The sequence below is a fragment of the Oncorhynchus clarkii genome, chromosome 12 (assembly GCF_045791955.1).
Source record: "Oncorhynchus clarkii lewisi isolate Uvic-CL-2024 chromosome 12, UVic_Ocla_1.0, whole genome shotgun sequence".
Classification (NCBI taxonomy): Eukaryota; Metazoa; Chordata; class Actinopteri; order Salmoniformes; family Salmonidae; genus Oncorhynchus; species Oncorhynchus clarkii.
This window is the reverse complement of record NC_092158.1, coordinates 12,075,556-12,089,611: the sequence shown is the minus strand read 5'-3', so window position 1 is coordinate 12,089,611 and position 14,056 is coordinate 12,075,556. Positions and strand designations below refer to the sequence as shown.

At 43.6% G+C, this 14,056-nt stretch overlaps 1 protein-coding gene across 28 annotated transcripts in view; it reads right to left on the bottom strand.

Moving 5' to 3' along the window:
• LOC139422712 (alpha-adducin-like) overlaps positions 1–14,056 on the bottom strand; it is a 55,343-nt gene that overhangs the window by 33,847 nt on the left and 7,440 nt on the right. For all 28 annotated transcript variants that reach the window (XM_071174011.1, XM_071174015.1, XM_071173995.1 and 25 more), the window contains exon 2: positions 3,307–3,520. In XM_071174011.1, the coding sequence (XP_071030112.1) occupies positions 3,307–3,501 (195 nt within the window). In that variant the 5' untranslated portion in view covers positions 3,502–3,520. The remainder of the gene's footprint in view (positions 1–3,306; positions 3,521–14,056) is intronic.

Genomic DNA, 14,056 nt, shown 5'->3' with positions numbered 1-14,056 from the left:
CGCAAGAAGGTTTTTTACGGCCCCTGGGATGATCTTGATTTATTATTAGAACCGGCCCGCAGCAAGCCGGCAGCCCGCAGATCTTTTACACGCACCAATACTACATTTCCCACAATGCAAAGGTGACGCACCGAGCAGTAGGCTGCTTCATTTCAATATTTATTGGCACAGCAGTCGTCAGCATCACAGTAAAATTAACTTTCAGATACCCATCAAAAATGGCAAAACGGAAGGTGGATACTGAGAACCGGGGGTTTCAAACAAGGTGGGAGTCGGAGTATATGTTCACGAAGGTAGCTGGAAAACCTGTGTGTCTTCTGTGTGGAGAAAGTGTGGCGGTACTGAAAGAGTATAATCTGAGACGACATTATGAAACGAAACACGCGGACAAAAACAAGAATATGGACATGGAACAAAGGCTACAAAAGGCAGAGGAATTAAAACGAGGCCTCAAATCTCGACAGGCTCTGTTCAAAAAAGCCAAATCACAAGGCCAGGCTGCTGTCAAGGCCAGTTTTATTTTGGCAGAAGAGATCGCTAAATCAGCCCGGCCATTTACGGAGGGGGATTTCATCAAAAACTGCATGATTAAAGTTTGTGACGAAGTTTGCCCAGAAAAAAGGCAACTCTTTTTAAATGTGAGTCTGAGCAGAAACACCATTGCCGAGAGAGTAGACCAGTTGTCCATCAATCTAAAAGAGCAGCTTGTGAAAAAGGGAAAAGATTTTATTGCATATTCCTTGGCTGTGGATGAGAGCACCGACATTTTTGACATTGCCCAGTTGTCAATTTTCATCCGCGGAGTGGACTCCAACCTAAGCGTGACAGAGGAGTTTTTGGCTTTACGTCCTATGCATGGCACAACTACGGGGCATGATTTGTATGAAGAGGTGTCAAGATGTGTAAATGAGATGGAGCTGCCTTGGGAAAAACTCGTGGGTTTGACAACCGACGGAGCACCTGCGATGTGTGGACACAGGAGCGGACTGGTGGCGAAGATACGGGAAAAGATGCAAGAGGAAAACGCGACAGGTGAGCTGACAGCTTATCATTGTATCATACACCAGGAAGCGTTGTGCGGTAAAGCCTTGAAAATGGAGCATGTAATGAGCATCATCACGCGCACAGTTAACTTTATCAGAGCCAAAGGTTTGAATCACCGCCAGTTCAAGGCATTTCTGACGGAGTTAGAAACGGAGCATGGTGATTTGCCTTATCACACAGAGGTGCGATGGCTAAGCCAGGGAAAGGTGCTTCAAAGATGTTTCGAGCTTCGTGAGGAGATTTGTCTGTTCTTGGACAGCAAAGGGAAAGACACAACACAACTCCGAGACGAAATGTTTCTGTGTGAAATGGCTTTTCTGTGTGACATTACGAGTCATCTGAATGCAATAAACTTGCAGCTGCAGGGTCGGGATCGTGTCATCTCTGATATGTACAGTACAGTGAAGGCATTTAAAACCAAACTGACTCTGTGGGAGACGCAGATGCGGAAAGAAAATTTGAGCCACTTTCCCAGCTGCCAGACCATGAAAGAGAAGCTCTCTACCAGTGCGTTCCCGAGCACACAGTTGGCTGATAAAATAGGTATGCTTGCCGCTGACTTTCGACGCCGATTTGCTGACTTTGAAGCACAAAAAAGCAGGTTGGAACTGCTCGGTAACCCATTTGCTGTTGACGTGGAAAGCTCACCACCAAACCTCCAAATGGAGTTGATTGACCTCCAATGCAATGATGCACTGAGGGCAAAATATGCGGCAGTGGGTGCTGCGGAGTTCGCCCGTTTCCTCCCCGGCACAATGCCCCAGCTGCGCATCCAGGCTGCTCAAACGTTGTCTATGTTTGGCAGCACATACCTGTGTGAACAACTGTTTTCTTTGATGAACCTGAACAAAACATCACACAGAAGTCGACTTACTGCTGAACACCTCCACTCAATTCTGAGGATTTCTTCAGCTCAGAGCCTTACCCCGAACATTGATGAACTTGTGGAAAAGATGGGACACCACCAAGTATCACCCTCAACCTCAAACAAGTGAACATTACTGTGCAATCACATATTTAGAGTTTTTACTCAGTTCAAGTTTAAAAGTTAAAATTTAATATTTGTTTTCACTGCATGTTACTTCTCCTTAAACAAAGTGTTGTTTTTGATTAATAGATTTTTGCACTTTATTTTTTTGTATTTCAATCCAATTATATTTTAAAAATATTTCAGTTGAGTGGATGATAGAAAATTGCTATTATTGTTTTTTCTTTGAAGTAAATTTAGCCCACTTTTGCTAAAATAGAAAATATAGTCTACTGATGGTGCCTTGAATACCGGTTTCTTTCATTTAATGTTCATGTTATGGGGATATTTATATAAAGGAAATTTGTCTTTTGTGTCTGTTGAAAATTAAAGATTACTGACAGAGCCATAAGAAAATATTGCTTTATTTATCTGATCATATTGTAATATATTTGTTAGGTTTTCAGTAGGTTCAATTAGGTTCACTAGACTATATGCGTCATTTAAAAATTTTTCAATGAACATTCGAACAGTCCGGCCCTCGTCTTGTAGCTGATTTTTTTATTTGGCCCTCCGTCCATTTGACTTTGACACCCCTGCTCTAACCGCTAGGCTACCTGTCGCCTCTACACTCTAACCGCTAGGCTACCTGTCGCCTCTACACTCTAACCGCTAGGCTACCTGTCGCCTCTACACTCTAACCGCTAGGCTACCTGTCGCCTCTACACTCTAACCGCTAGGCTACCTGTCGCCTCTACACTCTAACCGCTAGGCTACCTGTCGCCTCTACACTCTAACCGCTAGGCTACCTGTCGCCTCTACACTCTAACCGCTAGGCTACCTGTCGCCTCTACACTCTAACCGCTAGGCTACCTGTCGCCTCTACACTCTAACCGCTAGGCTACCTGTCGCCTCTACACTCTAACCGCTAGGCTACCTGTCGCCTCTACACTCTAACCGCTAGGCTACCTGTCGCCTCTACACTCTAACCGCTAGGCTACCTGTCGCCTCTACACTCTAACCGCTAGGCTACCTGACGCCTCTACACTCTAACCGCTAGGCTACCTGTCGCCTCTACACTCTAACCGCTAGGCTACCTGTCGCCTCTACACTCTAACCGCTAGGCTACCTGACGCCTCTACACTCTAACCGCTAGGCTACCTGACGCCTCTACACTCTAACCACTAGGATACCTGTCGCCTCTACACTCTAACCGCTAGGCTACCTGTCGCCTCATTAGGACATAGGTTAGAAGAGGAGTAGTACGTGTGTGTGTGTGTGTGTGTGTGTTCTACCGGGCTCTGCAGGATCATGGAGACCCTCTTCCTCTGCTCCATCATGTTGAAGTCCTGTCTGAGGTCTGGCGCCATGTTCCTCTCCCTCTGATACTCCGGGCTGCTCTCGTCCACTCGGTCAAAGTAGCGCTCCTTGTGGGGGGCAGTGGTGGGAGGGGGCGCAGTCACCACCCCGGAACCTGAGTCACCGTTCATCACCGGGTCCTGTTGGCTCCTGGAGATCAGATTCAGGTCAGAAGTGAAAACATGGGTTGTGTTCATTAGGGTAAGTGTTTCCAAACCTTTTGGGGACAGGAACCCCTTTTGTGATAACAAATGTATACAAAAATAAATAAATAAATAAATAAATAAATAATAAAAATAATGACTTCAGGGACCCCATCAAAAATAGCATACAAAGGGTTTTACTATGACTACTGCAGTGCATGGTCGGACCAACCAAGTCTCAGGCCCTGGGAAACAACAAGTCCCCCCTTCTTCACATCGGAAAGAACATTTAGCAGTTTTAAAGCTAATTGGGGCAGAGAGACAAGTTTGCAGTTTTAAAGCTTTCACTGTTTACTGTTTTAAAGCTTAAATGACAGAGCACATATGTTCAAAACAACTTTAGGGAATTCAAGAAGTATTTAATTGAAAACTGGACCATCGATGGAGTACTGTGGATCCCCGTGAGCATCCCAGGCCCTGTTGTGCATCTAAGGGTATATTGTAGATATGACATTGTATTGTATTGCACTAGGATTGGGCGGTGTAGATGGTAGAAACAACGGAGAGCACCAAAGCAGCGCAAAATGTCAGATGGGGCCTTTCCCACCCCCCACATCTCCTGTACAATGTCGGATGATCATGGGCCTTTTACAGCAGACACTTCATTTCCGTTTTTCTCCCTAATCCTGATTCGATTTGAATGGGGATTAGGGAGGACCTCCGCGGACCACCAGTTTGGGAAACACTGCACTTCATACCAAAATGTTTTAAAACAGAAAACGAACATGTGCATGTATTATTAGATAATCCCAGGTAGTATCTCCAATGTTTCAGTCCCTTACATGTGTTGCCTAATGAACACAAACATGTTTTAATCAAGATTACATTTCATATCCAAGGCAGGCAGCCAGATGGAAAAATGTCACGTCACGCTTGGTGCACTAAACATTCAGTCACATTACATGCCATCACCTCTGCTGCTTCCTGTTTTGATAGTGTGACCACACCCCCCAGGGCTTATTGATTTCCTGTCCATTTCCTCTGGCTCAGTCAGTCTAGATACAAAACAAGACACTCAACCGTCATCATTACAGGGGATAGAATGAAAATGTGGCACGGCGAGCAGCGCATCGGTCTAAGACACTGCATCGCAGTGCTTGAGGCACCACTACAGACATCCTGGTTCGAATCCAGGCTGTATCCCAACCGGCTGTGATTGGGAGTCCCATAGGGCGGCGCACAATTGGCCCAGCGTTGTCCGGGTTGATCAGGTGTAGGCCGTCATTGTAAATAAGAATTTGTTCTTAACTGACTTGCCTAGTTAAATAAAAGGTTATATTAAAAATTAAAAAATGAGCCAGCAAGCCAACCAAACATTGACATTGCTAGCACAGAGAGTAAGGAAGAGAGGAAGAGAGAGAGTTACCATGAAATGCCCTTATCAGTCCAGAGAGTGGATGGCAGTGATTCTGTTGCATAGCAGAGGTATGAGAGCTGGTTGCTGCGAACCATGAACCAGTTGCACCACTATCTCCCATAGAACAGCATTGATGTCAGAGAGAAATGGAGAGGAGACAGACGACAGTAGTCTCACACTGCCAGACATCACACTGACATTTTCATATGAGAATCAACGTACAGCGTCTGGAGTCGAGCTAGAGGTAAATAAGCCACTTCCAATTGATCCAGGCTCATTTTTGTCAAGGATGTCTGATGGGAAAATGTTCCCTCAGACAGAGTACATTACCAGCCTGTAGCCAGAGAGTTGACCTCCCCCCAGAGGACAAAGACAGCCAGCATAGAGCATTAGAGCTAGGCGGGGCCCTGTTCCAATACTCAAAATGCCTCCTTCCTTCCTCCCTTCCATGAAATAATCAATCCCTGATCTGACATGATTGCTGAAATCAATGCAGTGAATTCCTCTTTAAATCTAACCTAGCCAATCATGTTACCACAGTGACTACTACCACAGGAAAGGGATGAGGCTCAGGATGTATTTTTACAGTACTTGAAAAGGGCCCAAGTAGGCCTCTCTGGGCTGCCTGGCAGACACCACCGTCTCTGGGCTGCCTGACAGACACCACCGTCTCTGGGCTGCCTGACAGACACCACCGTCTCTGGGCTGCCTGACAGACACCATTAGTCCTTCTCAGTCCTCAGCAGTTAGACAAATCTCAGCCGAAACAGGACACAGGGCTGCTATGATAACTACTACCCAGGACCAAACCAGCCAGGCCTCACAGCAGAGAGAGATGGGCACTAAATGGACTGGGTACGAGACTAACTGAGAATAGTTTGGGTGAAACTAAAACACCCGGAGACACTAAAAAAAACAGATATTTACCATCTGTATGGCTGAAGTAATAAAATATATAAATATTTTAAAAATATATATAGTTATTTATTTATTTGCAACCACTGACACCAAAACAGTGTAGAAATGCTATATATAAATATAGCAGTATTGAAGTGTCAGTATTGAAGCTATGGTTGTCTTTTCTGACCTGAGGGATTCTTGAGATTTTTACACTCACGAAATACATAGTCCAGAGGAACTAGTCTGGAATCCCAACTGATATAGTTTCACAGTTTGCATTGTATTTCAGGCTGCCAAATACCAACATGAAAAAGTTGAAAAATAGCAATTAGGGATAGGTCTTCCTGTGCCAATCTCATTAGGGACCAAAAATACCCAGAACCTCTGGTCTGTTACTAATCCGATTGTATCACGAATTGCCTATTTATTGTCCAACAGAACAGAGGATAATGCTGCACTGGTTGGTAGAATGGATTCTTGCCAGAGACCCAGATGGGATGCTATTCCCTATAGAGTGCACTACTTTTTAACCAGGGCCTATCACAGCCTGCTCAAAAGTAGTGCACTCTAGGGAATAGGGTGCCATGTGGGATGCAACCATGGGGTTCTGTGTCCAGGAATGGAATGGTCCCTTAATGGTCCCGGTCTCTTAGCTCCGCTCTGAGTCTTCCTCTCTATGACTGACTCAGCACTCTCGACTGTTGAGGATCTGTTGTGATTGTTGTGGTGCCAGTACTGTGGGAAGGGAACGTCGCAGGCATGTTGTGGTGCCAGTACTGTGGGAAGGGAACGTCGCAGACATGTTGTGGTGCCAGTACTGTGGGAAGGGAACGTCGCAGGCATGTTGTGGTGGCAGTACTGTGGGAAGGGAACGTCGCAGGCATGTTGTGGTGGCAGTACTGTGGGAAGGGAACGTCGCAGACATGTTGTGGTGGCAGTACTGTGGGAAGGGAACGTCGCAGACATGTTGTGGTGCCAGTACTGTGGGAAGGGAACGTCGCAGACATGTTGTGGTGGCAGTACTGTGGGAAGGGAACGTCGCAGACTAAATCTGAATCCTCATTCAAGAGGAAACGACCCAGAACAAGAAGGCTCTAAAAGCAACTGTGGTTGAGTAAAGTGTCTGCTTACATGCACAGCTTCAACAAACTAAGGACAAAAACACACTAAATGGTAATTATACACTGTCCCTGGTATCTGATATAGACAACAAGCAAGTCGACTCCATTATAACCTCAAACTGTGGTCGTGAGTCTTTCAGATGACGTACTTCTTCAAACTAAGGACAAAAACATACAAAATGGGGGTAAACTAGCTTTAAAAAAAAACACACAGCTGAAACAACATGAACTAAGTGCTTTCAGTGCTAACAGAGTGACCACTATCCTTATTCCTGCTGCAGAAACCAAGCTCAGGAAATAACCGAGGCTTTGTGTAATAGGATCTCCCACCGCCTCCAGGCAGTAACAGATACACTGCTGCTGATCCCGGTCCTCTAGACTGGACATCCATGGGGAACACAGAGAGCAAAATGGCTTCTTCAACTGTTATTCATTTTGTCCAAATCTTACTGTACAATCAAATCTGAATACAATACCTACATCAATTCTTAAAACATTTTTTTTTAAAGTCAACCACTTCCTAAATTAAAAAATTTATGAAGTTTCTTTTTTCAATTCCACAGTTTAGATTAGCTTGGATAAATCTCAGGTATATAGCCTCGACCTCGCTTACAGAACCCAAGGAAGCCCACCCATAGAAATGTAATTACTATTATATTAAATGTATTCTAAAGTCATTCCATTAAATCATTAAGTTACTCCATTAAATCATTAAGTCACTCCACTAAGTCACTCCACTAAGTCACTCCACTAAGTCACTCCACTAAGTCACCCCATTAAGTCAAGAGCCTCTGTCTCCATGACCTGTACATCTAAGGTAAACAACATGGATGTGTCCCAAATGGCACCATATTTCCAATAAAGTCAATGCACTAGGACTCGATTCAAAAGTAGTGCACTATATAGGGAAAGGGTGCCATTTTGGACAAAGACAAAGACCAAACCTTCCATGGGTTCATTGAGGTCAGAGTTCTGTGTGAACAGCCATCCAGTCAGGTCAAAGGTCAGTAGATAGACCAAGAACGGGATTGCCTTAAGGATAGTGAAACTGGAAACTAGACCGTGAGAGAGAAGAGCTCAACCAGCTTGTCGTCCTAAAAACAGGAAATGAGTTTGAATTTTTCAACCTCTGGTTCCTTGGCCACTCCTATGAGGGAAATTAATATAGGGAATAATGTTTTTTGGGGATAAGCGGTGAAATGAAGGTTGATTGTGTAAACAGGCTTTATCACAAAAAGTTACATTCGCGGATTAAGACTATTTTATAGGACAAAACAGAGAAGAGCTCCTAAGGCTGTGTTTCCAACAGACTTAATTTTCTGCGCTTTTCCAAAAACGCCATTAAAATTGACCAATGAGCCACGGTGGAGTATACCTCTGTTAATGCCTACAAAAAGACGCCATCACTATTGCCCTCTATAAAAATGACATTGTTTCTTGCACAAAATGTTACAATAGGAAAGAGTACAGGAGATGAAATACACTTCCTGCTTGTAACATCCTTCTGAGGTCAACTTGAAACATCCCAGATGTCCAGTACAAACAGTATTCCCAGATAACACTTCCACTGAGTGTCTGAACTGGGAAAGTCAAAAGCCCGGCATAATGCTGTGAAACTATTAAGAGTCCTACCAGGATTATCAATCTAGAAAAACTCAGTTGTTAACTTGTGGAGAGAAGAGAGAGTCGTGACCAGACTAGCAAGCAGTGGCTATTAATTCAACCCCTTCAGATTGCAGCTTCTTGAGAATTTGACATATAGTGCCATTTTTCTTGTGTTGTGCTACATTTTCTGATCATGGTTATAAGAGGAAAACTAGGGATGCGACTTCATTTAAAAAATATATATTATCCTAAAATTCCATGTGAATTCACAATGCAGCTGCACTGCTGACAGCAACGGTTTGGGTCTTCAGATGGTTCAACACCTGTACTACCATTACTGTACCTTAACGTCACCTGGCAAAGTCAGCATCTCCTCATTTAACTTCTCAAAGTAACTTAGTTGCTGTTGGTTGCCTTGCTGCCTTTTCCCTGTAACTGTTAACAATGACGCAGTGGTATGGAGTTGACTCCAAAATAATTGATTCATAACTACTTTTTTTATTTTACCTTTATTAAACCAGGGAGGCCAGTTGAGAACAAGTTCTCATTTACAACTACGACCTGGCCAAGATAAAGGAAAGCAGTGCGACACAAACAACAACACAGAGCTACACATGGACTAAAACAAATGTACATTCAATAATACAACAGAAACATCAATATACAGTGTGTGCAAATGAAATAAGGAGGTAAGGCAATAAATAGGCCATAGTGACGAAGTAACTACAATTTAGCAATTTACACTGGAGTGATATACAGTTGAATTCGGAAGTTTACATACACTTAGGTTGGAGTCATTAAAACTTGTTTTTCAACCACTCCACAAATGTCTTGTTAACATACTATAGTTTTGGCAAGTTGGTAAGGACATCTACTTTGCGCATGACACAAGTAATTTTTCCAACAATTGTGTACAGACAGATTTCACTTAATCACAATTCCAGTGGGTCAGAAATTAACATACACTAAGTTGACTGTGCCTTTAAACAACTTGGAAAATTCCAGAAAATGATGCCATGGCTTTAGAAGCTTCTGAAACGATAATTTACATAATTTCAGTCAATTGGAGGAGGTGTACCTGTGGATGTATTTCAAGGCCTACCTTCAAACTTGGTGCATCTTTGCTTGATATCATGGGAATATCAAAAGAAATCAAGACTTTCGGAAAAGTCTGGTTCATCCTTGGGTGCAATTTCCAAACACCTGAAGGTACCGTGTTCATCTGAAAAAATAATAGTACGCAAGTATAAACACCATGGGACCACGCAGCCGTCATACCGCTTAGGAAGGAGACGCGTTCTGTCTCCTAGAGATGAACATACTTTGGTGCGAAATGTGCAAATCAATTCCGGAACAACAGCAAAGGACCATGTGATGATGCTGGAGGAAACAGGTACAGAAGTATCTATATCCACGGGAAAACGAGTCCTATATCGACATAAACTGAATGGCCGCGGAGCAAGGAAGAAGCCACTGCTGCAAAACCGCCATTAAAAAGCCAGACTACGGGTTGCAACTGCACATGGGGACTTTTGGGAGAAATGTCCTCTGGTCTAAAGAAACAAAAATGGAACTGTTTGGCCATAATGTTATGTTAGGAGGAAAATGGGGGATGCTTGCAAGCCGAAGAACACCATCCCAACCGTGAAGCACGGAGCATCATATTGTGAGGGTGCTTTGCTGCAGGAGGGACTGGTGCACTTCACAAAATACATGGCATCATGAGGTAGGAAAATTACGTGGATATATTGAAGCAACATCTCAAGACATCAGTCAGGAAGTTGAAGCTTGGTCGCAAATGGGTCTTCCAAATGGACAATGGCCCCAAGCATACTTCCAAAGTTGTGGCAAAATGGCTTAAGGACAACAAAGTCAAGGTATTGGAGTGGCCATCACAAAGCCCTGACCTCAATCCCAAAGAAAATTTGTGGGCAGAACTGAAAAAGCTTGTGCGGGCAAGGAGGCCTACAAACCTGACTCATTTATACACCAGCTCTGTCAGGAGGAATGGCCCAAAACTTATTATGGGAAGCTTGTGGAAGGATACGCAAAACATTTGACCCAAGTTAAACAATTTAATGGCAATGCTACCAAATACTAATTGAGTGTATGTAAATGTCTGACCCACTGGGAATGTGATGAAAGAAATAAAAGCTGAAATAAATCACTACTATTATTCTGACATTTCACATTCTTAAAATAATGTGGTGATCCTAACAGACCTAAAACAGGGAATTTTTACAATGCCTAAATGTCAGGAATTGTGAAAAACTGAGTTTAAATGTATTTGACTAAGGTGTATGTAAACTTACGACCTCAACTGTAGGTATTTATAGTTGTTCACATATTCTAAGTCTAGAGGAGTGCAGAGTGATGCTAGTTGGGCGGGCAGGTGCGAGCAGTGATCGGTTGAAGAGCATGCATTTCGTTTTACTAGCGTTTAAGAGCAGTTGGAGGCCACAGAAGGAGTGTTGTATGGTGTTGAAGCTCTTTGTAGGTTTGTTAACACACAGTGTCCAAAGGGCCAGATGTATACAGAATGGTGTCTTCTGCGTAGAGGTGGATCACAGAATCACCCGGAGCAAGAGCAACATCATTGATATATACAGAGAAAGGAGTCGGTTCGAGAACCGAAGCCTGTGGCACACCCATAGAGACTGCCAGGGGTCCGGACAACAGGCCCTCCGATTTGACACACTGAACTCTATCTGAGAAGTAGTTAGTGAACCAGGCGAGGTAGTCATTAGAGAAACCAAGGCTGTTGAGTCTGCCGATAAGAATGTGGTGATTGACAGAGTCGAAAGCCTTGGCCAGGTCGATGAAGACGGCTGCACAGTAATGTATTTTATCAATGGCGGTAATGACATTGTTTAGGACCATGAGCGTTGCTGAGGTGCACCCACGACCAGCTCGGAAACCAGATTGCATAGTGGAGAAGGTACAGCGGGATTCGAAATGGTCGGTGATTGGTTTGTTCACTTGGCTTTCAAAGACTTTAGAAAGGCAGGACAGGATGGATATAAGTCTGTAACAGTTTGGGTCAAGAGTGTCTCCCCCTTTGAAGAGAAAATGACCCCGGCCACTTACCAATCTTTAGGAATCTCCGACGATAAGAAAGTGAGGTTGAACAGACTAGTAAAAGGGGTTGCAACAATGGCGGCGGATAATTTTAGAAAGAGAGGGACCAGATTGTCTAGCCCAGCTGATTTGTAGGGATCCAGATTGTACAGCTCTTTCAGAACCTCAGCTGTCTGGATTTGGGTGAAGGGGGGGCTTGGGCCAGTTGCTGCGGGGGGTGCAGAGCGGTTGGCTGGGGTAGGGGTAGCCAGCCAGACATTTCAGAATTTTTGGTGGCCTTCCTAAGCCAGGATTCAGACACGGCTAGGACATCAGGGTTGGCGGAGTGTGCTCAAGCAGTGAATAAAGTAAACTTAGGGAGGAGGCTTTATGATGTTAACATGCACGTCGACTCCCATTTCTGAGTGACAACATTCGACTCTTAATATTCAGTATTTCTGGAATGGAGGAGACCGACAAGTTGCTGAAATTCCCGAGAACACAAAACACTCACATCTTTCATAGTGAGTTAGCGAGGGATGGAGAGAGGGAGAGAGAGGGGCACAGTATACAGGCAGAACCGTGCACTAGGCCTATCTAAATCGGCAATCAAAAAGTGTGTCTGGCAAATGGAATGCTGTATCTCACAATTTCTTGGCTTGCAAAGTCTCGCAACCTCAGTAAACCAGGGCCTGTCATCAATGACTAAGATAATAAGACGAGTGAGATGCATCACTTAGCTCTCACAGTATCTGCGCAGATGGGCTTGGTAACAGGGAGGGCTTGGTAACAGGGAGAGTTGTTTTCAGCTCTACAGATGGGCTTGGTAACAGGGGAGGGCTTGGTAACGGGGAGGGCTTGGTAACGGGGAGGGCTTGGTAACGGAGGGCTTGTAACGGGGAGGGGGTCCATTACAATGAGATGAACGTATGTGTTGTAGACTTTAGATCTCCAATAATAATTGAGAACTTAACGAAATAGCAAAGTATTTCAGTTAGCTTTTCAGCTCATTTCAGCTAACTCATTCACATTAGGTACACTCACTGTGCACCTCATTAGTCATATTTGAGGGGACATAGTTGGCATGGCTGACTACGCATATTTAATATTGCTACGCTGCGTTCGATCAGAGCAGGAAGTTCTGTTGAGAAGGATAATAGACGAGTGAGATGCATCACAAAGCTCTCAGTATCTGTGCATGTGCACAGGTTCGCTTCACACTGTTCCGTGTGGTAGCCAGGGCACCAAAATAGCAGAGAAGTTGAGCCTCACACGTCAACACTCTTAGTTGTTGAGGAATTGATCCACTACGCTGTTCACTTGCTACTTTTTTTATTATTATTTTTTTTATCTACAAAAACATCGATTTTCAGTAATGGATTTCTCTTAATGTTAAGGAGCCAAATTTGGTTAAAAGGTTCACACTAGAGGTCGACTGATTATGATTTTTGATACCGATACTGATCGGTATCATGATACTGATACCGATTATTGGAGGACCAAAAAAAAGCCGATACCGATTATTGGAGGACCAAAAAAAGCCGATACCGATTATTGGAGGACCAAAAAAAAGCCGATACCGATTAAAATTGGCCGATTTGTATTTATTTATTTGTAATAATGACAATTACAACAATACTGAATGAACACTTATTTTAACTTAATATAATACATCAATAAAATCAATTTAGCCTCAAATAAATAATGAAACATGTTCAATTTGGTTTAAATAATGCAAAAACAAAGTGTTGGAGAAGAAAGTAAAAGTGCAATATGTGCTATGTAAGAAAGCTAACGTTTCAGTTCCTTGCTCAGAACATGAGAGCATATGAAAGCTAGTGGTTCCTTTTAACATGAGTCTTCAAAATTCCCAGGTAAGAAGTTTCAGGTTGTAGTTATTATAGGAATTATAGGACTATTTCTCTCTATACCATTTGTATTTCATATACCTTTGACTATTGGATGTTCTTATAGGCACTTTAGTATTGCCAGTGTAACAGTATAGCTTCCATCCCTCTCCTCGCCGCTACCTGGGCTCGAACCAGGAACAAATCGACAACAGCCACCCTCGAAGCAGCGTTACCCATGCAAAGCAAGGGGAACAACTACTCCAAGTCTCAGAGCAAGTGACGTTTGAAATGCTATTAGCGCGCACCCCGCTAACTAGCTAGCCATTTCACATCGGTTACACCAGCCTAATCTCGGGAGTTGATAGGCTTGAAGTCATAAACAGCTCAATGCTTGAAGCACAGCGAAGAGCTGCTGGCAAAACGCACAAAAGTGCTGTTTGAATGAATGCTTATGAGCCTGCTGCTGCCTACCATCGCTCAGTCAGACTGCTCTATCAATTCATAGACTTAATAATAACACACAGAAATGCGAGCCTAAGGTCATTAATATGGTCAAATCCGGAAACTATCATCCCGAAAACAAGACGTTCATT